At 37.9% G+C, this 27,696-nt stretch overlaps 1 protein-coding gene across 2 annotated transcripts in view; it reads right to left on the reverse strand.

Annotated features, from left to right (window-relative positions):
* LOC126175790 (sodium-coupled monocarboxylate transporter 2-like) overlaps positions 1 to 27,696 on the reverse strand; it is a 219,022-nt gene that overhangs the window by 40,398 nt on the left and 150,928 nt on the right. For both annotated transcript variants that reach the window (XM_049922770.1, XM_049922771.1), the window contains exons 7-8: positions 24,184 to 24,338; positions 11,374 to 11,514 (exon numbers count right to left, since the gene is read on the reverse strand). In XM_049922770.1, the coding sequence (XP_049778727.1) occupies positions 11,374 to 11,514; positions 24,184 to 24,338 (296 nt within the window). The remainder of the gene's footprint in view (positions 1 to 11,373; positions 11,515 to 24,183; positions 24,339 to 27,696) is intronic.

The raw sequence follows: 27,696 nt of genomic DNA on the forward strand, positions 1-27,696 counted from the left end.
CACATAATTCACTGTAAATTAAAGGTTAGAATTTTACTGCATCTCAAGAAATTTATGACTAGTGCCCTTGAAACTACTCAGAATTAATTTTCAGGTATCATGTTTAAATAGAAAATAATTACTAGTGTGCTTCTGAATATTCTACCAAGCTGATGTTTCCATCTAATACACAATATTTCAATGATCAACCCAGCTATCTTCTTCAAGTGATGTGAGTTTTGTTCTCATGTATACTCTCTCTCTCTGGACTCCAACCAGATGGTGAACTATTGTTGGCCTCATACCATTATTTATAACAGAGTTTGAATACTGATACACACTACACCCTTTGATGCGCTTTCATTTTTCAAAGCTCACACTGATATCCATGAAATGCAAAATCTCTCAGCATTTTGCAACTCTGGTGAATGTGATGGCTGACAAGATTTTAATAAATTGAGTGTTGGGTGCCAGGTGTTATTTAAATTGAAACCTCTGTCCTTGTTTATTAGGTGCCTGATAGTTTTATTTTGATAGACTCTTTAACTATGCTGTCCCAGAAACTTGGTATTTGGAGTACAACACTAGTCTCAGCATAATTCATTTCATGAGTATGTTTGAGGAAGTGCTCAGTGATAGATGATTTGCTTGCTCATTTTAGTCAGCTATGTTAATGATGTCAGTTATGTTCCTTGCATATGTCCTCAACTGTTCTGATAGTCTTCCCCACACTAGACATGCCACATTTGCATGAAATGTGATACCCATCTGGCTTTTGGAGATGTAGATCACCATTAACAATACAAAGAATGCTTTTATCTTAGCTGGAGGAAGTGAATTACTCTGCATACCATATTTCCATAGAAGTATATTGATCTTTCCATTTATTGGGCCAGTGTAAGGTAGATGAGCAATTTTTGGCTTCTGTTCCTTGGTCTCAGTCTCAACCTCTTCCTCTTCAACTGAAGTAAAAAGTATTACTTGTAATTACTACAGATAATCTAGGTCTCTGAAAGCCAGGTGTGAATCACATTCTGTGCAAATGTGGCATATCTTGTGTTGGGCAGACTAGCAGAACAGTCAAGGAGAGATGCGAGGAACATCAGCAACATATCTCGAAAGAACAACCATGCAAATCAGCTGTTGCTGAACACTGCCTCAAATAAAATAATGAAATAAAATATGATGAGACCAGTGTTGTGAGCCAAACATCATGTTTTTGGGACAGCACAATTAAGGAGTCCATCAAAATAAAGATACCAGAAAATCTAATAAACAAAAATGGTGGTTTCAATTGAAATAACGTATGGGGTCCAGCTCTCGATTTATTAAAATCTCATCAGCCATTACATGCACCAGAGTCAGAAAACGCTGAGGAGAAAATTTACATTTCATGGAATATCAAAGCAAGCTTTGGAAAATAAAAGAGCATCAAAGGGTGTAGTGTGCATCAGGATTTGAACTCAGTTATAAATAATGGTATGAGATGAACAATAGTTCACAGTCTGGCAGGAGTCCAGACAGTGAGTACACATAACAACAAGACTCACAGCACCTGAAAAAGACAGCTGGGTCGGTCATTGAAATATTATCTATAAAATGAAAACAATAACTCACTAGAACAGCTGGAAGCACACTAATAAACAATCACACTGAAAAAACATGAGAGATCACAGCAAATAAATGTTGTTGTTGTTGTTGTGATCTTCAGTCCTGAGACTGGTTTGATGCAGCTCTCCATGCTACTCTATCCTTCTTCATCTCCCAGTACCTACTGCAACCTACATCCTTCTGAATCTGTTTAGTGTATTCATCTCTTGGTCTCCCTCTACGATTTTTACCCTCCACGCTGCCCTCCAACACTAAATTGGTGATCCCTTGATGCTTCAGAATATGTGCTACTAACTGATCCCTCCTTCTAGTTAAGTTGTGCCACAAACTTCTCTTCTCCCCAATCCTATTCAATACCTCCTCATTAGTTACGTGATATACCCATCTAATCTTCAGCATTCTCCTGTAGCGCCACATTTCGAAAGCTTCTATTCTTTTCTTGTCCAAACTAGTTATCGTCCATGTTTCACTTCCATACATGGCTACGCTCCGTACAAATACTTTCAGAAACGGATTCCTGACACTTAAATCAATACTCGATGTTAACAAATTCCTCTTCTTCAGAAACGCTTTCCTTGCCATTGCCAGTCTACATTTGATATCCTCTCTACTTCGACAATCATCAGTTATTTTGCTCCCCAAATAGCAAAACTCCTTTACTACTTTAAGTGTCTCATTTCCTAATCTAATTCCCTCAGCATCACCCGATTTAATTCGACTACATTCCATTATCCTCGTTTTGCTTTTGTTGATGTTCATCTTATATCCTCCCTTCAAGACACTGTCCATTCCGTTCAACTGCTCTTCCAAGTCTTTTGCTGTCTCTGACAGAATTACAATGTCATCGGCAAACCTCAAAGTTTTTATTTCTTCTCCATGGATTTTAATACCTACTCCGAATTTTTCTTTTGTTTCCTTCACTGCTTGCTCAATATACAGATTGAATAACATCGGGATAGGCTACAACCCTGTCTCACTCCCTTCCCAACCACTGCTTCCCTTTCATGTCCCTCGACTCTTATAACTGCCATCTGGTTTCTGTACAAATTGTAAATAGCCTTTCGCTCCCTGTATTTTACCCCTGCCACCTTCAGAATTTGGAAGAGAGTATTCCAGTCAACATTGTCAAAAGCTTTCTCTAAGTCTACAAATGCTAGAAATGTAGGTTTGCCTTTCCTTAATCTAGCTTGTAAGGTAAGTAGTAGGGTCAGTATTGCCTCATATGTTCCAATATTTCTACGAAATCCAAACTGATCTTCCCCGAGGTCGGCTTCTACCAGTTTTTCCATTCGCCTGTAAAGAATACGCGTTAGTATTTTGCATCTGTGACTTATTAAACTGATTGTTCGGTAATTTTCACATCTGTCAGCACCTGCTTTCTTTGGGATCAGAATTATTATATTCTTCTTGAAGTCTGAGGGTATTTTGCCTGTCTCATACATCTTGCTCACCAGATGGTAGAGTTTTGTCAGGACTGCCTCTCCCAAGGCCGTCAGCAGTTCCAATGGAATGTTGTGTACTCCTGGGGCCTTGTTTCGACTCAGGTCTTTCAGTGCTCTGTCAAACTCTTCACGCAGTATCGTATCTCCTATTTCATCTTCATCTACATCCTCTTCCATTTCCATAATATTGTCCTCAAGTACATTGCCCTTGTATAGGCGCTCTATATACTCCCTCCACCTTTCTGCTTTCCCTTCTTTGCTTAGAACTGGGTTTCCATCTGAGCTCTTGATATTCATACAAGTGGTTCTCTTTTCTCCAAAGGTCTCTTTAATTTTCCTGTAGGCAGTATCTATCTTACCCCTAGTGAGATAACCCTCTGCATCCTTACATTTGTCCTCTAGCCATCCCTGCTTAGCCATTTTGCACTTCCTGTCGATCTCGTTTTTGAGACATTTGCATTCCTTTTTGCCTGCTTCATTTACTGCATTTTTATATTTTCTCCTTTCATCAATTAAATTCAGTATTTCTTCTGTTACCCAAGGATTTCTACTAGCCCTCGTCTTTTTACCTACTAGGTCCTCTGCTGCCTTCACTACTTCATCTCTCAAAGCTACCCATTCTTCTTCTACTTCTACTGTACTTGGGCATTTCTTCTATCTTCTGAAACTCAGAAATTTCCCTTCTTTCAATCTTTCATGTGCTCTTTTAGTAAAGGAGAGAACTTTATAGAGCAGTGTGAAAAGTCATGTAACTGTCAGAGAAATGAAATGCACTGTTTAAGGAGTACCAACTGCTTAAGTGTCAATTTATAGTCATATGAACTCTCTTCCTAATGGTTCACATATGATGCAAACAAAATAATTATACAGACATGTAGTTCTGTTTTGGAAAATGCAGAAGTATGAATTAACCCAGTGCTCATCAAAAATCTTAGCATCCAACAAAGGCTTGGTGATTCAGAATAAAATAAGAAGATAAAATTCTCAGAACATAAACAAAACACATGATACCTAATTTTGAGATATGTTCAAGAAACTTCAGATGATTCCAGATAAAAATTTCAAAATTCCCAAAATCCTGCTCTTTCAAACACATTACATGTACACATAAATTACTGTTGAGTCATCGATTGGCCATTCTGGTACTGAAACAAATACAAATTAAAGGAAAGTTTTAGTGCATTTTTGTGACTTATGACAACAACCATCAATGTTAACATGGGAGAAACTTAGAGGTGAATTCTGAACCATTAGCTGACATGACTGGGCCAGCATGGAAAATGAAGATGCTCTCACTGCTGGTGTCACAGAGTACATTTTCATCCCTGGAACTGGACAGCTTAGCCACTGGACTGTCACCACTGAAAGCTGTCACACCATACACTACTGGCCATTAAAATTTCTACACCAAGATGAAACACAGGTGATAAACGGGTATTCATTGGATAAATATATTATACCAGAACTGACATGTGATTACATTTTCACGCAATTTGGGTGCACAGATCCTGAGAAATTAGTACCCAGAACAACCACCTCTGGCCGTAATAACGGCCTTGATACGCCTGGGCATTGACTCAAACAGAGCTTGGATGGAGTGTACAGGTACAGCTGCCCATGCAGCTTCAACACGATACCACAGTTCATCAAGAGTAGTGACTGGCGTATTGTGACGAGCCAGTTGCTTGGCCACTATTGACCAGACGTTTTCAATTGGCGAGAGATCTGGAGAATGTGCTGGCCAGGGCAGCAGCCGAACATTTTCTGTATCCAGAAAGACCCGTACAGGACCTGCAACATGCGGTCACGCATTATCCTGCTGAAATGTAGGGTTTCACGGGGATCGAATGAAGGGTAGAGCCACAGGTCATAACACATCTGAAATGAAACATCCACTGTTCAAAGTACTGTCAATGCGAACAAGAGGTGACCGAGAAGTGTAACCAATGACACCCCATACCATCACGCCGGGTGATATGCCAGTATGGCGATGACGAATACACGCTTCCAATGTGCATACACCTCGATGTCACCAAACACGGATGCGACCATTGTGATGCTGTAAACAGAACCTGCATTCATCCAAAAAAATGACGTTTTGGCATTTGTGCACCCAGGTTCGTCATTGAGTACACCATCGCAGTCGCTCCTGTCTGTGATGCAGTGTCAAGGGCAACCGCAGCCATGGTCTCCGAGCTGATAGTCCATGCTGCTGCAAATGAAGTCGAACTGTTCATACAGATGGTTGTTGTCTTGCTAAAGTCCCCATCTGTTGACTCAGGGATTGAGACATGGCTGCATGATCCGTTACAGCCATGCGGATAAGATGCCTGTCATCTTGACTGCTAGTGATACGAGGCTGTTGGGATCCAGCACAGCATTCCCTATTACCCTCCTGAACCCACCGATTCCATATTCTGCTAACAGTCATTGGATCTCGACCAACGCAAGCAGCAATGTCGTCATAAAATAAACTGCAATCATGATAGGCTACAATCCGACCTTTATCAAAGTCGGAAACATGATGGTATGCATTTCTCCTCCTTACACGAGGCATCACAACAATGTTTCACCAGGCAACGCAACACCGGTCAGCTGTTTGTGTATGAGAAATCGGTTGGAAACTTTCCTCATGTCAACACATTGTAGGTGTCGCCACTGGTGCCAACCTTGTGTGAATGCTCTGAAAAGCTAATCATTTGCATATCACAGCATCTTCTTCCTGTCAGTTAAATTTAGCATCTGCAGCACATCATCTTTGTGGTGTAGCAATTTCAATGGCCAGTAGTGTAAATGAAGAGCCTCTGTTGATTCTGATGAGGTTTCCAGTGACATGTTGTATTAGGGCTGTCATGATGACAAGGCAGCTGCTTTCCAATAGGTGAATTCGAAGCACAACAGTTTTTTATTTTAACCTTGGGGATTATGAGCAAAAGCATACAAGGAGGAGTCCCTATTCCATTGAAGGAGAAATAACAATAGCCTCCACCCCCTCTACCAAGCTCTGTACAGGCTATATTTGTTAACATTATTTATGCCATAAAGAGAAAAGGAAGCCACCCTCACTGAGCCATTTGTAGAAGCCATATACACTTCATATAGTTCCGTGTAGTTTGAAATGGTGAAACAGGATTGGTCACCCATCCCCACCATGGGGGAATGTGTAGAAGATAGACCTTAGTCCATAAAAGCTCATGTTTTTTTGAATTGTCAGTTCCATTAGGCATCATGACAGTTGTGCCAAATCTGTGATGGTCACCTCCCAATCAGTGTCGTGTAGGACTTTGCATTTCACATCTTGCCCCTCTCCAGTTAGCACAGGTTGCACAATACTTCTGTACGACGAAATTTGCGTAGCCCCTATGTACAACCTACACTTTTCATGCATAACTTTTTGTAAGCACTGGTAGGAAACTGCTATTTACTAGACTTCAGTGTTGGTTTCCTTTTCAAATTTCCCCAAGTCTCCAAGCCCAATACAGATGTCACTGGCGTAGTACACATTACCATCTCAGTTTTCAGTGTCAACAAGAGCAGACTGGTGTTGATCACTTGTAATGATTAAACATGACACACAGTCCTTCTGCTAACAACAGTATAAGTTTTCATGTAGATTTGTTTCTGTGAGGATGAGCATCCCCATTATTGTAGTGTCACATGCACAGGAAGGTGGATGATATGATGTATTTTGACTGCTGAAATTACCGAATGAAAAACAGTCCCCAGAATGTAATCAGATTTGCACTGAAGTGAAAACTGAATTTTCCATATAAATTAGTATCATATTTCTACTAGTTATGACCATGTTTTGAGTAGACTGGAGTTCATTCTTTTTTTACAAGATAATATATGGAAGAGGAAAGAAACTTTGGATTGATTATGTGGAAGAGTTATATACAAATAGATAACATGGAACTGGTTTCAGAACATGAAGGGGAATAGAGTGAAGAAACCAAAGTTCCTAAAATATTTACATGGGAATTTGTGAAAGCAAATAATGAGCTACAGGAAAAGAAAGCATTGGGGCATGACAGAACACCATCTGAGGTGCTGGAAGTCTGAGGTGCAAATTCAATAGCCAGATTGACTGAAATAGCAAACAGAATTTAAGACTCAGGAATCTGACCACAAGATCTACATACGATCCTTCTAACATCTTTACCTAAAAAGTACTATGCAAAAGAATGCAAAGGCTATAGGACAGTTAGTTTTTTCATTCATGTTACAAAGGCTATAATGATGAAAACTATCAATTTTTGATAATATAATGTAATTGGATAGGTAAAAAATCTACTCACCAAGTGGCAGCAGATCACACACATAAAAGAAGGTTATAATTAGGCAAGCTTTCAGAGCCAGTTGCTCCTTCTTCTGTCAGGAGTGTTGAAGGGGAAGGAAGAGGGGTGAAGGAAAAGGACTGGAGAGGTCTAGGAAGGGGTAGATTTTGGAAAAGTCACCAAGAACCGTAGGTCAAGTGAGACTTACCGGATGGGATGAGAAGGAAAGAGTCTTTCCTTGTTTTATAGACTGGGAGAAGGCACCCAACAGAGTCAACTGGAGTATACTGCTGAAGGTTTAAAGGATGTTGGTATAGTTTGGAAAGATAGAATGTTAATAAAGGAGATGTACACAAGCAAAAAGTGACAGAGTAAGGAATGAGGAGATAGAAGAGATGGAGGGTGTGTAAGTGGGGTTGCACTCTACCAAAACTACAGTTCAGTAGTTTTGGTACAGTACATCAATGACGTAGTATTTGGTAGTGTTACCAGTAGTATTGGTTGCACTGGTAGGGAAACAAATGTAAATGAATGTGTGAAAGAGGAACTGGGACCTGATAACTTTTCTTTGTTTTTTGTTTGTTTGTTTATTTGTTATGCACACAAGTAGAACCACACATCATTCAGCTTTAGTCCTTTGTGTATTTTACATCCTTACAAAGTATATAGTACAATTTATTAATAGTAAAAATTAGTTGACCACTTAACATCTGCACTTCTATGTAACTAAAGCAATTACTTTTGATGCAAGTACAGTTTATATGCACAAACATAGAGTCATCTATATAATTGTTGTTGTTATTTTGTACTCAGTAGAACATCCTTCATTGTGTTTTTCAAGGAAAATAGTTTTCTATTATTATTGACAAACACAAAAGTTATTTAGCAATAACACAAACATGTCTTATATAAGCTCGATGAAGTACTGAATCAGGACCTCATCCCTCTGTTTCACATTACAAATCAACAATTTTTGAATAAAAACTCAGTTAAACATTGACAGTTTCAATTTGGTTATAAATACTGTTTATTTTTAAGTAAGAGACAGGAGGATAACCATGCAGAACAAGAATATTCTGTAGGTTATGCAGCCCTTTAAATATCCTTACTCAGTTTCTAGATGGTTCACACTTCCAATTTATAGAGGAATCTAACATATGCAGAAAAAGCAAACAAAATGAGTTAATGTCTCACAGGTATGCAACACATCTAACATGGTGGTAATGCGGTCACAATCTTAACTGACCAAAGCTACTAGGAAACCTACCATAGTCTACACTTGCTTATGGTAGTCAAAGGGAGCTAATGGTAGTTTTACAACTCTAGGTGAAAGGCAAGGATGCTGTCACTAAAGCTGTTCAACATGTATAGAGAAGAACTAGTACACAAGCTGATAGAGGACCCAAGAGAAGGAGAAACAATAAAGACTATAAAATACATAGATGATCAAGCAGTCCTGGTGGAATCAGAAAAGGAGCTACAACAGATGTTGAAGAGTATTGCAACAAGGGGCAAGGAGTACGGACTGAAGATAAATATACGAGGATCACTCCAAAAGAAATGCACACTATTTGTGGGCATGGCAATATTGAGGATTGTCCTTGCAGTGGCAGGCGTCGTACTGCACACACTCCAGACAACATGCAGAAAGTTAATGAATTGGTGACTGCTGACAGACGCATCACAGTGAACGAATAGTCACGCTACGTTGGGATAGGGGAAGGAAGTGTTTGCAGAATACTGAAAGTGTTGGCGTTAAAAAAGGTTTGTGCCAGGTGGGTTCCCAGGATGTTGACAGTGTCTCACAAAGAAACAAGAAAAACGATATGCAGTGAACTTTTGGAACATTACGAGAATGGTGGAGATGAATTTCTTGGAAGAATTGTGACAGGTGATGAAATATGGCTCCATCATTTTTCACCAGAGATGAAGAGGCAATCAATGGTGTGGCATCACGCAAATTCACCCAAGAAAAAAAATTCAAAACTACTCCTTCTGCTGGAAAAGTTATGCCTACGGTGTTTTTTGATTCCGAAGGACTCTTGCTTGTAGACATCATGCCAAGTGGAACCACCATAAATTCTGATCCATATGTGACGACAATGAAGAAACTTCAAGCTCGACTGAGTCGTGTTCAACCACATTGGCAAAAGCAGAATGTTTTGCTGTTGCACGAGAATGCACGGCCACATGTCAGTCAAAAAACCATGGAAGCAATCACAAAACTCGGATGGACAATGCTGAAACACCTGCCTTACAGTCCTCACCTGGCTCCATGTGACTATCATCTCTTTGGGAAACTGAAAGACTCTCTTTGTGGAACAAGGTTTGAAGATGATGACTCCCTTGTGCACGATGCCAAACAGTGGCTTCAACAGGTTGGTCCAGAATTTTACCGTGCGGGTATACAGGTGCTGGTTCCACGATGGCGTAAGGCAGTTGAGAGGGATGGAAATTATGTGGAGAAATGAAAATATGGTTCCTAAAGAATGTATCTACACACTGTAAAACTTTCAAACATGTAGAAAAAAATATGGATTTAAATAACAATAGTGTGCATTTCTTTTGGAGTGACCCTCATAGAAAAGATAAACATTATGAGAATAAGCAAGAAGAAAGTTTGAGTTAATATATTCTTAGATAGAACCAGTAAAATTCTTTCTGTACCTGCAAAGTTGTATGACATGCAAAGGAGGGTATTAATGACAAACAGATTATTTGAAAAGGTTAAGTAGTCACTAACATCTAGAAGAATTCCTATGGAGCTAAGGAAAAGCTTTATTAAATGCCATGTTTGGAGTGCAGTGTTATAGAGCAGTGAATAATGGAGAGATGAAAGCAAAGAAGAAAGATATTTAGAAAATTTTAAAATGTGGATATGGAAAAGAATGCTCAAGATCAACTGGACTGACAACTTCATAATGAAGGAAACAAGTGAAGACAGAAGATTACTGGAAGAGATCAGAGAGAAGAAAAAATGAAACACATTCAACAATTTTTCTATTTATAGACAAATGATGTAAACCTACAGTGAAGCTTGTACAAACCACAATGGAAGGCTGATGCCAACCAACAATTACAACATAGATAATACCATCGCAGTAGATGTTACAGCAATGATTGTCATTGCACAGACACTATGGGGAATTCACTTAATCTCCCTCATTTTTATTAATAAACATAGTCTTAGATCCCATGTAAAAGTCAGACAGAAACCTCCATCACTGTTGAGAAGGTCATGTGTCAGGCATGTCTTAGTCATGTCTTAGAACACTGTCTTGCTAATTTGGAGCAACAGATGAGACTTCAGTTCTCTAAGCACCCATCAGCTTGATATAACAATTGCTGTGAATGAATAAATTCCTGATTTAGCTGATAGCAACCAGCACTCTTGTATTGTTGAGCTTGTGTATTAATTGTCTCACCTGTGGCCTGCGGAGACATTAGTCTCCCCGTGGGAGAAAAAACAAACAAATTGAGGTAATGCCTGACTGGCATGCAACACATCTAACATGGGGGTAATGTGGTCACAATCTTAGCTGACCAAAGCTACTAGAAAAACCTACCATAGTCTACACTCTCTACTACTTAATTTGGCCAAGAGGAAGCCCCAGGACTGCTGTACACGGGTGTGTCTAGCTTGCAGGTATGCTTGAGAGTTGTGACAAGTGTATCTCCTTAAATATACCCATTCCTAATGATACCATTCAGTTGTGCTTCCAAGAGACCATCATGTAGAAATACTGAGCAAGGTGGCACAGTGGTTAGCACAATAAACTGGTATTCAGGACGATGATGGTTCAAAGCCACATCTGGCCATTTGGATTTGACTTTTCCATGATTGCCCTAAATTGCATAACGCAAATTCCAGGATGGTTCCTTAATCCAAGCTTGTACTTCATCTCTGTCAGTGGGTTGTTAGACTCAAGTCTTCCTTTCTTCATTCCTTCAAATAGAACTTATATCTAACTTTACATCAAATATTTACAACAAAATAAGCATATAGCCTGCCAGACATAGCTATTAACAATGTATGATGAGTTCTGAAAATGTATATAACTTACATTTTTGCTTTCCTTATTGATGACATGGCAAGAGCTCGTTGTACCATGGCTTGATTAACAGCAAAGGCAGCAAGTACACTAGTGTAGTTTCCTATAACAACACTCCAGATAGTATGTCTCTCCGTTGGATCCAGACTTAGTCTGCAGCAATAAAGAATTAACAGTGGGGAATTACTTCTACTCATTCTACTTTATTTGTACAAATTAGCTAAAAAAATGGCTGGTCAGCAGCTACATGCGTCTTGACAGTTGCTCCCATATACATCATCAGAAGTGGATTTCTCAATATTTCAGTATGAGAATGCACATATTCATCTCTGTTCTTGCACTAATGTCAGCTTTTAGGTACAATTTGATTTTTGAAGGCTTTTGCTTTGCAACATATTAAATTAACAGGATACTCTCAAAATACATAGCTACAGGAAAGGAGAAAACAAAGGAACTTTTAGAATGTAAAGAGCAGGCAGTGAGATGCAAACATTAAAGAATACTTTGTTGAGTGATGTGACTGAATTATGATTCATAGAGCAGGAGAAGTGAAGGAGATGTTCATCTTTGTAATCCATATTCATACTACAAAACTAGATTTATGTTTTCAGAAGAAATAGTCTGTCATGCTTTGTCAGTTCAAGCAAAATAGCTTGTTGCTTTTCATAGTGCCAGACATTATGCACTTTCACAAGAAGGATTATTTGGTACCTGCAGCTGAGCAGGGAAACTTGATGATTTTGTAAATGTCTCTTCTGTTCTGCCATAAAACAGAGATGGAGAAACGCTGGTAACACTGCAGAGAAAATTGTGTTTCTTGCTCATTTTATTCTATTTTCTTCAGTGTTGGATGAATAAACCAGGCTCTCTGGTACTGCTTAGAATGTATTACTTTCCAGCAATTTCATGAAAGTTACTAAAATTGTTAGATGCACCGCATCTTTATAATACTTTGTCAACAGAGAAAAAATTTTAAAGGTAGCAAAACATACTAAATAATTTCTCCCTTCATTTGTGACTGCAAAAGTCAGTGAAATAGGTAACAGATTGGCTCTTATTTTTTCTGTTGGCATTAGCGATATGGGGACTGAATTGATTGAATTACAGCTGGAATTATTATATCTTTACCGCAATGAAAAGAAGTAAATTTTTGCTGAAAAGCATTTTAAATCATATTTTCAAGTTAGTGGCGCTCAAAAAGTGCTAGCAGCATTGATGCTTTGATGAATGAAAAAAGCAAGGCCTATTTAATGTGCAAATACATTAGTCAGGAAACAAAAGTTTGTTTATTTGTGCGAACAAGCTGTTTGGCCTATCTGTCATTTCACATGTCTTGTCTTTTTAATCTCTTTGAACACACTTGTTAAATTAATAACTATTTGCTTTAGTCCACTCTATCATCCCTTTAACAGAGGCCAGCATGTTCTGGAGCACTGTGTTATATCTTAGAAGCTATATTTAATTTTAAGTTCTTAAGTAAGAGAAAGCCATATCCTCAGTTTGGCATGTTGTCAGAGTTATATCTCAATTCTAGTAATACAAAAAAGTTACTAAACTGACAGCATTAAATCTGAAAACTGATTATGTTCAACAGAACCGAAACTGAGTATTATAAACACAGTCAAACATAACACAGTAAAAAGTAAAACTCAATTTCATACTGAGAAATAATAATTGAATTTAAGTTATTATATTGAATTTCAGGCTTTCAGAAATATATATCCTTTCTTCTAACTTCAGAAACAGCCACTGGAAGGTAATAAATGCTTCCCAATTTTATGGAAATTACAGTTTCAAAAATTAATGTAATTACATGTGACAAATATTAGATGAGAATCTTCAAATTTCAAAATAATTTTGCCTGTGGGGGGGCACAACAATTGAGGAAAACCTGTGCATGGTTTTATATATGGCATGTAATGCTTCATCAGTCTTATAAGCACTATAATGTCATAGAAACAATTGAGAAAATTTTTGAGATTCAAGAACAGACTTTTATAAGAAAAGATATGTTAACAACATTTTGTAGGATCACAGTAAATACTGACAAGAGCATCTCCTGTTACAACTGTGACTGAATTAAGAAAATATCAAAGATGTTTGACAGACCCCAGACACTTCAAAACACCAATAAAATATATTTTATATATACAGCAGTATTTTTATGTTCTGTATGAAATTAAAATATTGCTTTACCTGTTGAAATGAAGTGATCACATGAACTGGACAGTAAGTTGTAAACAAAGACAAATTTTGGTAGAATGGCTTGTCTGCTGCTTAATCAGTAAGGTGTCGTATAAAAGGGTCATTGAGCTTGTTTGGTAAACACTGCATATTCGCTTTTTATAAGAGTGTTTCAGCTAATTTTGCACCTAATTTTTTAAATTTCTTATAGGTGATTACTGTTCAGCATATGGACAAAAAAATATGCCTTGTAGGTATGGTGGTACATTACAAAATATTCTGAAGGAAGATGAATTAAATTTGTATGATTTTATGATTTTCCAGCTTGATGATTTTGAAATGTGCTTGGGTATTCAGTCAGATTGCATCAACCAGCTGATTCGCTGGGACCACAATTAACGCTGACAGGTACTGTGAGACTCTGAAAAAACTCAAACGGGCAATTCAGAACCAGAGAAGTGGAATGTTGAGAAAGGGCATAAACATTCTCCATGACAACGCTTGCCCACACTTCGTTAGGCAAACTGTTGCTCTCCTGCAATAGTTTCAGTGGAACATAATCACCCACCCACACTATAGCCCTGACTTGGCACCCAGTGACTATCACCTGTTCCCTAGGTTAAAAGAACATTTGGCCAGAAAGTGACTAAGCTCCACCAACGAGGTGAAAGAAGAGGTTCATAACTTTCTGAACAGCATGGCGGAGAGCTTGTATGACATGGGCATACGAAAACCGCCACAGTGTCTACAAAAATGCATCGGCAGAAATAGTGATTATGTCAAAAAATAGCTAAATGTTCAAGCTGTAAACTGATGTAAACCATTGTAGAAATAAACAGGTCTATGTATTATAAAAAAATTGGAGACCTTATTTTGGGATTACCCTCATATTTCTCTTAATGCCAAGATAAAAGCCTCATTTTGGACTGTTAAGGACAACGTAGGACCCTGAAAACCAGGAATCTTTTTCATTCAGTGCAGTGTGTGACATGGCAAGTTGGGCACCTCCCATCTGTTATGTTTCTCTCCCCTGATAATTAACATATTTTTTCCTAAATTCATTAATTACCAAAATGGCTATTTACATAACGTATAGCAGGCACATGAAAACTTAAATTTCATAATTAGACCTAGATCAGTGAAAATTTATTTCTCAGATCATTCATTTGATTTTTCTAAATGCACTTAAATAATTAGTTTGGTTGGAGACATGTTAATTAGAAAATGTCATAAATTAAAAATATTCATACACTACATCTCATAAAAGAATGCAGAGAATGTATATTAAAACCATTGACACACATGCTGAATGCTGCGATAGAAGAAGGTATATTTCCAGATTCACTGAAAGTAAGTAAAGTGAAGCCAATATTTAAGAAAGGGAACAGGGATGAATTAGGAAATTACAGGCCAATATCATTGATCTCAACATTTGCTAAAATCTATGAAATGATAATAAAGAATAGAATTGTAAATTTTATAACAAAGTACAGTATACTGCATTCATCACAACATGGTTTCAGAGAAGGGAAGTCAACAAAAACAGCATCAACAGATATAATTGAGCACATTCTTAATTTACTTGACAGGCAACAAAAGACTTGTGGGATTTTTATGGACCTATCTAAGGCATTTGATTGTGTGAACCACTCAAAATTAATGATGAAATTATATCAGTATGGAATTAGAGGAAAATGCTATGACATACTTAAATCATACATTACAAATAGGAAACAATGTACAGAAATCAGACATACTAGTGGGGGAAATATAACAAACTACAGATCAGAATTACAAACAGTTAAACACGGTGTGCCGCAAGGGTCTGTGCTTGGGCCAATACTATTTATACTCTACGTAAATGACTTCCCTAGCTATATAAATCAGAAACTTATAATGTATGCTGATGACACAACAATCATTTGCACAGCTGACACAAAGGAGGAGCTTGAGAAGGAAGCACTCCTGACTATCGAAAATGCAAATAAATATTTAACACAAAACAACCTGTTTATGAATCAGTCTAAAACAATGAATGTAGTATTTCAGACCAAGCATAGTGAAAATTATAATATAAATGTTAATATAAATGGAAAGACTATTAAAGAAGTAACCAGCACAAATTTTCTAGGAACTATAATAGACAAACATTTGGCATGGGGGGAGCACATCGATGCACTGTGTAAAAAGATAAACAAACAGATCTTCATCATGCATAAAACAGCTAAGACAGTGGATGATAAAGTCCTCAGATCAATGTATTATGGACTTGTCTTCCCACATTTGTCTTATTCAGTTCATATATGGGGAAGTGCACAAGCTGGCTACCTAAAAAGAATATTCACAATTCAGAAAAGGGCAGTGAGATGCATTGCAAAAATACCACCAAGACAGACCTGTAGGCAAGCTTTTGTATACTATAATATTATGACAGTATATTCACTGTACATATACCAAAGCATAATGGCGGTAAGGTCAAGTGATAAACACCTCCTAAATAAAGATGTACACAAACACGGTACAAGAGGAAATGAAAATTACTACATGATAAACAGAAATCTAAAACTGTCTATGACTGCCCCAGAAGAAGCAGGCAAAAGGTTTTTTAATAAACTCCCCAAAATCATTAAAAAAGAAACAGACCTAAAATGTTTTAAAAATCATTTGAAACTATATCTCACAGAGAAATGTATATACAGTTTGAGTGAATACTAAGATGGTGTTTAATATGTTATATCATTATTGAAATGTATCTTTTAAAATTATCATGTATGTTGTTTGGATTTGTGTGTACATATAATGTGAAACATGTAATACCTTTGTATGATTATGGACTATTTCTGTTTAATCATTTGTTTCATTTATATATAATGAAATAAAGTTTGATGTTAATAGCCTATTGTATGACACACCCAATACTCTCAGCTGGAGTCCATGGGCAAAGAATAAATAAATAAAAATAAATAAATAAATGAGTCTGCAGATTTGGGGTGAGCAAGGAGACATACTTCAATATTAGGACCTATACTGTTCAGCAGTGTAATAATCCAATTTTACATTAACATATTTTTTTCTGGAATTAAAAATCTTATGTTAACTGAAATTGAATTTCATAGAGGCTGCCACTTTTCAGTGAAAATTTAGTCATAACTACTGTGATATTCTGGATTTGGATTATATACTTTGTTGCCCAAATTTTTCTGAATACTCTTACATACATTACTAATTAATTGGAGCACTAATTAATGATTTCAACTATATTTTCCTATATGGCACACATTCATATAAATGAGAGGACTCACACCGCAGAACAAAAATAATGTGCATGTATTTTTATAAATATGTAACCAGCAATATTTTTTATAAATCAAAATCATATTAGCTTTTGTAGTTCATCAGAAACAGTGAATTCCTACCTACCCAAATTTTAAAGAAATACATAGTTTTGACAGTTTGTTCTTATGCCACTTGCTATATGACCACACTTAACATGAAAGAGTTAGCCTGCAATGAGTTTGTAATTGAATAACACCTATGTCTGCCCATTTGGAAAATGTAGGACAGTTGATCTGGTCGATATGTTAAATCAAAAAGATTTACTGTGTTCACAATGTGTTTCACATCCTGCTGCTTATTACTGAATAATTCAGTGATAATTTTAATAATTACTCTGAACATGAACTTATCTCTGAAGCCAAACTATGTGTCATTCTGTAACAGTGACTTGTAATAGCAGTGTTGACTAATGAGAATAAAGTCTTGCTGTGCACTCATAACTAGCTTTGGTGATTCCATTTAATCTGACAAATATTGTGATATCTTTTCTAAATCATGTGAACATGAGACAGAGTGATTTATTTCATGACTTATGTTGATTGTTTACTTGCCACTCTTGGACAGTTGTGAACTATAACATTGGTGTTAGGTTGCTGCCTTCAGACTGCACTTATGGAGCCATTGTCAGGTGTAGTGTATGGCTACCCATTTAATGGTACCAGACTGAAGTATATGAACTTCAAGATTTGGTGTGGAGTACATTATTGACAATAGTCTTCTTTTAGACCAATATTTCAGCCAATTTTCAATGCAGTTGCAGGCTACCAAGGACATCCATACAGGTAAATTGGGTAGGCTACAAGTGCAGGAAAATGTATGTAGGTAAGACCATCCAGGTGATACAGGAAAGATGTATATAGTATAAGTGTCACACAGATAAGGAATAACCAATGAAGACAGCTGTGGCAGAGCACTGCCATTCCAAGGAATATAGCACGAATCTTAAAAGAGGCCAACACATTCTGGCATTGTGTTTTAAAGGAATCAGTGGAGATCCAACTATGTGATGAACTAGTAAATAAAGCTAATGGCTTTCAGCTAAGTAAGACTTGGGACCCAGCCTTAAGCACACTCAAAACATGGTGACAGTATACAGGAAAAACCATTCAGATCACAACAACTGAAGAGCTTAGATCACACCACATAGATGTGATACCTCCTCACTGGTAGAGACTTGACTCTCACAGTGGCAGCACAGAGACTGAGCATCATGGCTGATGTCCCAGAATGGCACTTCCACCTCCACTTCTTCAGCAGGTCTACCCACTGGTACCAAATTTGACAGCGAGAGGAACAGGTTGTAAAAGACGACATCTGGTGAAAGACAAATCAGCCATTGGGACAGTCCGCAAATGCAAAATATTATACTATTTGGATGACACCACTGAATTAAATGCACTAGAAAACTTCAGACTGAACTATACTCATCACAGCATTAGTAAGTGCACATAAGTATTCTGATATTAATGTCAGACTCTGCCACTTACCTATTCCCATGGTTAGAGCAGTACCTGAACAGCAGAATGAATAGTAACTTGCAAAATGTGAATACACTAAACACAATTAGGGAAGAACTAAGATAATAAAAATCACTTTTAATGTCAACGTGACATAAGCACATATATAACTTAAGTTTCATAATCATTAATGTAGTGGAATGGGACATAACTCCAATTTTATTTTTTTATTTTTTTTTATTTATTTATTTATTTTTTAACATAACCCATAAGCTTATAAATTGCTAGGAAAATGTTTTGCACCACCCTTACGACTTGCATAGCTTGTGTATTTTTTGTTAGAATCTTCTTTACCAAAACTTGCTGAATCACAGGAAGTCACTATATACAGCCACCTGTATGATAGAGGCAAAAGTAAACTTGCATTTTCTGTGGAGTTTAGAGTGTCTCTGTGCACAAATAGAACAATACACTATTCAGACTGTCAATGTGCCTCAACCAGTAATTTCAAGTTTGCTCTGTCACTTAATTGCTGGGAAGATTGCTACCACGGAAAGTTACACATGACACCTCAGTGACATTGTTCAAAATTCTCCTGTTACTTGTGAGGCACTAAACATTGAGAATCAGCATAATAGTGACTTTTGAGATCAAAACAGCGGCTGAGAGCTATCTAAAAGTTATAGCTCAAATGGAATTTGGGCAGAGTGCAACAGAGCTGCACACTGCTTTTCTGGAGGCAATGTGGAGGGCTGTGTTGTCCTGACACAGACGGTATAGTATCATCTCTATATGACCAAACCCCCCTGCACCATGGTGCAAAAAATAGGTGGGCAATGGAACACCCATAAATGGAACTCGGATCAGTGCCATTTGGTTTACTTCACCAGTGAGTGTAGGATTTGTCCGATACATAATGATTTCCATACAATAATTTGAAGATGGCTAAGTATCAATACATATCTCAGGCATGCAATCCCACAAGTTCGACAGGGGTCAGTTGTGTTTTGGGCTAGTATCATGTACAGACAACAGACACCTCTCATCAGTATTGAGAGTATTTCATAGCTGTGTACTGCTGAGATGCAATCCTCCAACCCACTGCTGAGTCCTACAACTGACATCCAGTGTTGCAGCCATCTTTAAAGATGATAAAGGTTGAGAGCAGCCTGCCCACTTCGTGAACACCTTCCTCTATGAGGCAGGAGTTGGCCAAACAGAATAGCCTGCAGGTTTTGCTGACTTGAATTCCATTGGGACATACTGAAACTTGTAATATGCTGCCACAGGAATCATTCTTATGAGCTGGATGACCACGAGAGAACCTTTCATTCCCTGCTCCCGTTCAGTCTAAGCACACACACACTCACAGATATGTGGACAATCCAAACATTTCTGAGCAATTTATAGAAACAGTACACACTGAGCTAATACTCAGATATTGCATAGACGCCTACTCAAGAAGGTCATGAATTGCATTCTGGTGGATTTACCATTAAATGATAGTTCCACCTATCAGTAAATTTCTATCAAGTGAACTGTGGCCCACAAACATGTGGAAGGTGTATACAAATATGAAGAAGATATAAAATGATTTGCTTTAGAAAGGCAGAAAAAAGATTCTTTGACATGTGACCACATCCCCTACCATCGTTCACTGATCACTGACCTTGGTACTCATCCACTTCAGTTTGGCAGTGGCTATGATACAATATAGCTGCTTACTGCTTAGCTGTGCTATTTTAAAATGTGTGACAAAACTGATGATCCCACAAAGTGTGAGATGCACAGCGTTATCCACTTTTAACTGCACAAAAAGTCCCACTGATTGACACCTGTAGACAGATAACTGAGGCTTATGATACTGGGATGAATGAAGCAGCAGTTCAGAAGTGGATTATCATGTTTAATGGTGGATGGAAGAATGTTCACAATGAATATCGCTTGGACTGGCTCTCAGTGGTGACTGGAATCATAGCAAGGATTGAAACAAAAATCCAAGAAGATAGGTGTTTCACAATTAGTGGACTGCACTCACTCTTTCTAGACGTTTCAAGAAATGTGTTGTACAGGATTCTTAGGACAGACCTGGGCTTTTTAAAGAGTGTGTGCTAAGTGGGTTCCTTGAATTCTGTCAGACACCAAATGAATGGCAGCTGCATTGACATTTCTCACTTGCTATGAAAGGGATGGTGGTAAATTTTTGAATCACTATGTCATTGGTGATGAGACTTGGATATCACATTTCACACCAGAAACAAAGTGACAAGCAATGGAATGGTATCATCTGCAGTCCCCAATGAAACTCAAAAAAGCAAAACAAATTTTGAGCACCAGGAAGATTATGGCTACAGTGCTATGGGGTCTCAAGGGTGCCTTGCTCATTGACTATATGCCTAGAACTGAGACCATAAATGCAGCAGCCTACTGTCAGACATTTCAACAACTTTGTCATGCCATTAGGGAAGTTTTACTATCTTTTGGTTTTTTCAAAAAATTGCATTTTTGGATTCATAAAAGTGTTTAGAATCCACCCATGAAATGGTTTTTCCCAATGCAGAACGGAAATGTTTGTTATTCGCAGTTGAACAAAAAAATGCACCTGCCTGAAATTGGACTTTTTCATGAACCAGTTTATTTCTTTTGGAGGACGAGTTATTGTACCGGTGCTTCGGAAAAAATTCAAATGAAAGTTTGAATGCATTTGTTTGGGTGTTGCCCCCAAGCATTTACATTTTGGTGCAAAGACTGTGGAGATAGCGACTTTCCTGGCAGTGAGCAGCTTCAACGAAGGGTATTCAGCAATTCTGAAGACCATACAATGATGGATGTCACCCTGGGACTCTATTCAATGCAGTTCACTAAGCATTCGGACTACCACCAGATTCAAGCAGCCGAAAACTGCTCGTCACTGGCATGCCTGGAAGGTCGCACCTTTCATGTTAGGATCCCCGAGGGGAAATCTACGCAACAACGTATCAGGGCAGGAGTACCACAAGGCAGTGTACTTGGACTGCTGCTCTACTCCCTCTTCATAGCTGACCTGCCATCTGCACCAAGGGTGCATTTAGCCCTTTACGTGGATGACACTGCACTCTACTCTTGTTCTCGGAGTGCGGCAGGTCTGCAGCAGTGGCTCCAGGGGGCAACAGATTCCCTTACCAAATGGGCTAGGACCTGGCGTCTGGCATTCATTCCCTCCAAAACCCAAGCCCTTATCATCTGCCGGTGCCATATTCCTATTCAGCTCCCGCAGGTGTCTGTCCTCGGTACCCCCATCCCTTGGACTCATACTACGAAGTACTTGGGCGTTACCCTGGATCGACGCCTCGCCTGGTGCCCCCACACTGACGACATGTGTCAAAAGGCGATAGGGCGGCTATGCCTGCTCTACCCCCTCATCAATTCCACCTCTTCTCTCCCTCCTCACCTTGCTGTCAGACTGTATACACGGCGGTTGTGTGGGGCAATGCTGCCCCCAACCACCTCTGCTGACTCCAAACCATCCAAAATCGGGCTCTCCGGCATGCCCTCCACCTCCCCTTTGACTTCCCCACCCAAGAACTCCACATCCTGGCCGAGGTGCCCTCCTTCACTCCCACATCCTTTCCACAGCCACTTCCTTCTACCAGCAAACCCGCCACTCTCCCAATCCCCTAATCCTTTCCCTGGGCACCCGTGTCCACCGTCTGGCCACCACTCGCTGGCCTGACCTCATCTTCCGTCCCCCATGACTCCATATTTGCTAGTCACTTTCATGTCACTTCATCTTTTCCATATCATCGCTTCATTTCATCATCACGTCTTGCCATACTCACCCCCCCCCCTCACCCACCCCACCACCCCTCACACCCTCCACCAATCTCGACCTAACCACTATAGGCCCTTCCCATTTCACTTCTCCGTCTGTCACTCTCTGACCTCTTTCTCTTTCATCCCCCAACTTCATCAACTCAAGAGTGTCTGCCACCGTCACCAATGCCACCACAAAGATGAGGCCAGGACAATGGCCATTCGCTTTCACTCATCTCTTACTGTCTCTCCTACTCTCCTTTACTCTGTCATTTAGCTGCAAACTACAGACTAGTCAATGGGCCGTCCATTTTCCTCACTCTATCACTGTCCCTTCTACTATCCTCTCATCTGTCATTATTAAATAATACGCCGGCCAGCCAATTGGGCCATTCGTTTTGGAGGTGAAGCGCCCCAGCAGCACTAGTACTTCACAATCTGCCGAGGTTTAAAATCTCCTCATGTGCGAGTGAGCGAGCTCGTCACCAGCTGTACAAGCGGCTTTGGAGCAGCGCAGGATGGCCCAGATCGAGCAGAATGCCCTCTATGAGGAAGAGGAAGGACTAGTTTATGGACCCGTAATAGCAGATTGAACGTTGCATTTATATGTAGTTGCATTTATATGTAGTCAAAACTTCAAACGCGTTTTTCTCTAAATGATGTTTGTTTTATCGTGTGGTATGGTAACTTCAAATCTACTTAACCAATTGACATCATTCTTTGTTTCTGACGAAGATAACTAAATTGTCTAGAAGTTGTACCACTTTTATTTCGATCCATCAACTATAAATATTTTTACTTGGCCGACGAAGTCGAAAAATCGATGAAAAAAACCCTATTTTTTTAAAATGGCCGCCATTTTGTTTCCTTTGGTCCAAATAACTTCAGCGAGGTAAAACTCCTAAAGAATCTTATATACTTTGCTAACATCCACTCAATTTTGATTTCAGACAATCCGGTTGACCTGTGTCATACCGCGCTTGGAGGTCTACATCGAAATTTTGTTTCATTCACACGGCACTTCCGCCGTTGCTCTTCGACGTTTCTGGTCGAAAAAATTCCAGTTTGTAGAGGAAATATCAATACGCATTTTGACCAAATTTGACATTGCTATCCATAACACATCACGAGAAAAAAAATTCTCAAAGAACTTGCTTTTTTTGGGCCAAGGATAGTAAACCTCCCCTTAAAAAAGAGTGGCATGGAATGCTAACAAGTGGAGTCATCCTCCTTCATGATAATGCATGGACTCATGCAGCAGGACTTGCTTCAGGAGTCTCAGTGGGAAATGTTTCAACATCCATCACACAGTCAGGTTTGGAAGACCACAAAAAAGGATGGCAAAAATAATAGATTTTAGGAACATCACTGATTTCACAAAGTGTAAACCAGTTCTATCATATTGAGCTTTGTCATTTCACACAAATCAGATTTTAAATAACATACAGTAAGCTAACATTTAAAGAAATAACAGAAAGAAGATATCTGTCTAATATCAAATGTCAGTAGTACAAAAATGTAACTAATGTTCAAATTGGGCAGAAATAAAAAATAAATAAAAAAATTAGAAGTAAGTAAAACTGTCAAACCCCTTGTACTTAAACTACCACCAAGTAGATTATATTTATATTGTTCATATTAGTTGCAGGTTGTGCTAGAAAATGCTACTAATACCAGAATAGGCCTATAGTATAGAATCAGTAAACCTTTTGGCAGCTGACTGGAATTATTTGCTAATATAAAATGTCATACTGTGACATATATTATGTGCAGGCCTTACAATGCATAGACCTGAGAAAATCTGACACACACACACACACACACACACACACACACACACACACACACACACAAAACACCAAAAATAAATATTGCATCCAGAGTTTTTTGACCTTTTTTGTTTTTGTTTTTTTGTTTGAACTGGTCCCTTTTAGGAGGAAAGTAAGATAGTTGCAGGTATGATGAGACTGAAAAGAATCAGAGTGGGAGAAAGAGAACCTGGCATTAATGTGGAGGAAAGCAGCAACAGCAACAGCAGGGAAGGTTATCTCACTTGAAGAACTCAATCCTCTCCCCATCGATAGCACGCTGCCATACAGCAGTGGGGCCACCAACATACACTGTTCCCAGTATCATCACCACGATGACTCCACCAAACATTAGCACTGTTTGTAAAGCATCAGTCCATACAACAGCTTTCAATCCTCCCTGAAAAAATAACAGTTACAAACTATTTATGCCAAGATTCAAACACCAAATTTTCAAATTGTGTGTAAACAATTACAGAACTGGTGTTTCTGTTACATACAGTTTCTGCTATATGATGTGTCTTCCAAATGAAAAAGAAGCATTATTATGTATTAAAAGGATTTTATTTTCATTTGAGCTGATGTGGGAATCAAGAGAAGTAGTTTTACATAAAATTCACCAGCACAGGTGTTAAGTTTTTATTTATAATTAACACCAACAGAGTATCTTTTTCAGAATAAGGAACAGTTTACTATGTTACTACAAACACATGTGAAACCAAATGTACCTAAAATTATTTAAATATAATAGAGGGAAACATTCCACGTGGGAAAAATATATTTAAAAAGAAAGATGATGAGACTTACCAAACAAAAGCGCTGGCAGGTCGATAGACACACAAACAAACACAAACATACACACAAAAATCTAGCTTTCGCAACCAACGGTTGCCTCGTCAGGAAAGAGGGAAGGAGAAGGAAAGACAAAAGGATATGGGTTTTAAGGGAGAGGGTAAGGAGTCATTCCAATCCCGGGAGCGGAAAGACTTACCTTAGGGGGAAAAAAGGACAGGTATACACTCGCACACACACACATATCCATCCGCATATACACAGACACAAGCAGACATTTGTAAAGGCTTTACCAAATGTCTGCTTGTGTCTGTGTATATGCGGATGGATATGTGTGTGTGTGCGAGTGTATACCTGTCCTTTTTTCCCCCTAAGGTAAGTCTTTCCGCTCCCGGGATTGGAATGACTCCTTACCCTCTCCCTTAAAACCCATATCCTTTTGTCTTTCCTTCTCCTTCCCTCTTTCCTGACGAGGCAACCGTTGGTTGCGAAAGCTAGATTTTTGTGTGTATGTTTGTGTTTGTTTGTGTGTCTATCGACCTGCCAGCGCTTTTGTTTGGTAAGTCTCATCATCTTTCTTTTTAAATATAAAATTATTTAAAGTTATATTACACTTGTTCTCATCATGAGCTGCTACTTGATGAATTATTGTTAAAAAGTTTTTAAGCTTTTCTTAAAAAATGTAGTTTTCCACATTGAATTTATAATACACAATTCAAACAAAATCATTTGCTCTAAAATTCCAGGAAACTTTGCCTGAATAAACTTCGATCTATTAAGGTAGTACTGAAAAAGGAAAACTGTGATATTTGTGGTACTTCAATTATAAGTTATTTTGTGTTTGAAGGAAAACAAATAAATGCCCCCCTTCCACACACAAAAACACACACACACACACACACAAATCTTGTTTGATCTCTGATTCACAATATTTTAGCAAAACATCAACTGTCAGTTAATTTATACTGCCTAACATTTTTTTGTGAAATTACAAATTAGCTCAGAATTGAAAATTAAAATCATTTGACTCTGAACAGAAATTGTGTCTGCAAAATAATAGGCTTTTTCTCAGGCAGTTGTGGATGCCATACCTGTTATAAAAAGGGGATGTGTACTGAAAGATAATTGTGTAGAGCTAATGTAATGACAGTCTATTTCTCTTTCCCCAGTACTAATACAATTCAGTTTTCAAGTTGAGATGCACATCTTCCCATTACAGAAAGTGAGTACTACTGTTTCTCTGTTGAAGCAACAACTTAAAGTATGGATTTAAAAGGAAAGAAGAAAGATTAAAGTTTTGAGTCCTTTCAATGTTTAGATCATTAGACACAAAGCACAAACTCTGGCTGTACGAGGGCTGGGAAGGCAGGTGGCCATATCTTTATCAAAGGAACCATTCCAACATTTATCTTACTGGTATGTTGTTTAGATAATCCATAGAAAACCTAGATCCATATGACTGCAAAGGATTTGTAACCATGTTTCTCCTGAATGTAAATCCAGTGTTTTAATTCTTACACTATCTTTTCAGTCTGTGTGGATATACTTATTTATTTTATTTATTTATTTAATTAGCAGCTTATGATGTACATCTATGGAGTAATTGCAAGTACATATTTGCTTTGTCAGTTTTCCAATAAAATACGTTACTTTTACTGATTCTAACTATAATTTCGCTAAGATAACTAATAAATTTTAGCCACACCATTTCTGGAAATTTACATCATAGTTACAAAATTTTGGATACTGTAAACTGATCAGATTTTATGAGGCATGCATAATCTATGTAACCTAAATTACAGGACATTTAATTGCAATAATTCTATATTATGGGTCCATCATTTTCTATATATGGTATAATATAGTCATATAGCACATACATATTCTAGATCCCATTTTGTTCACATTTACAAAAAAATTTAACAGCAATAATACTGTAGAAAACAAAATATATAGATAAAACAGTGCTGTTAAGAAGTTAACACATTTTACTTTTTCTTTTGCTCTATACCTGTGTACATTTTTTTAGTGTACTATACCTGTTTGCTTGTTATTTTTGTTTGAAAGAAATTTCCTGATTGAATATAAAGTGGTTTCAAATAGCAGTTGTTTGATTGACTGTTTAAACTTATCCTTCGATTTGGCATTAGTGATATGTGGTGGTAAAGAGTTGTACAACTTTACTGCCATGTAACCACTGCTTCTCTATGTGATACTAATAAATTCAAATACTGCATCAGTGGCTACAAAAGTTGTTAGTCAGGAAATAACAGCATATAAGTTTTTTTTTTTTAAAAAAAAGGATGTTTAAAAGGGAACAATTAACATATTGTACCCTGATTTGTATATTGATTATTCCTACAAACTTGTATTATGTTTCGTTTTTCCTTTTTAATTGTAACACACTGTGACATTTACATTCAGAAATGTGTGGGCAATAGCTAAAATCTATATCTAGTTTCAAGTTGTGGCTTCATTTTATTTATGATGCTAGCAAAGGAGTTTTGGGGGCCAATTGTTATTCAGAATTTAACATATTTTTCATTAGTGCTGATGAAATAGTTAATGGGAATTCAGAAAACAATTTTCAAAGCTAGAGCACTCTAGTACAAATTAATGCCATAAGTGATTATATGTGTTGAAAATGTGTGAAATAAGGACAAATTTATTTGTTATATTTATGTTAGAATCTCAGTGATTTATTTTCTTTGCTTCTCACAACTTTTTGCTGAGTGCATTTTCTTTGCAGTCCAGTATCTTTCTATTATATTGTATGTACCCATTCTTCCCAGTATGTTGTGTGTGTAACTGTGCATCAAATAAATATCCAAGTTCATCATGTTTGATATATTATTTGTTATCTCAGAAATAAGTAGTTCCAACAGATTACGGGCCCAGGAACACGAGACAGATAATATTTGGTAAAAAGTTAGTATTGGACGCGAAATAATAATTTAAATACGATT

Source organism: Schistocerca cancellata, chromosome 3 (genome assembly GCF_023864275.1).
Source record: "Schistocerca cancellata isolate TAMUIC-IGC-003103 chromosome 3, iqSchCanc2.1, whole genome shotgun sequence".
NCBI classification, from domain to species: domain Eukaryota; kingdom Metazoa; phylum Arthropoda; class Insecta; order Orthoptera; family Acrididae; genus Schistocerca; species Schistocerca cancellata.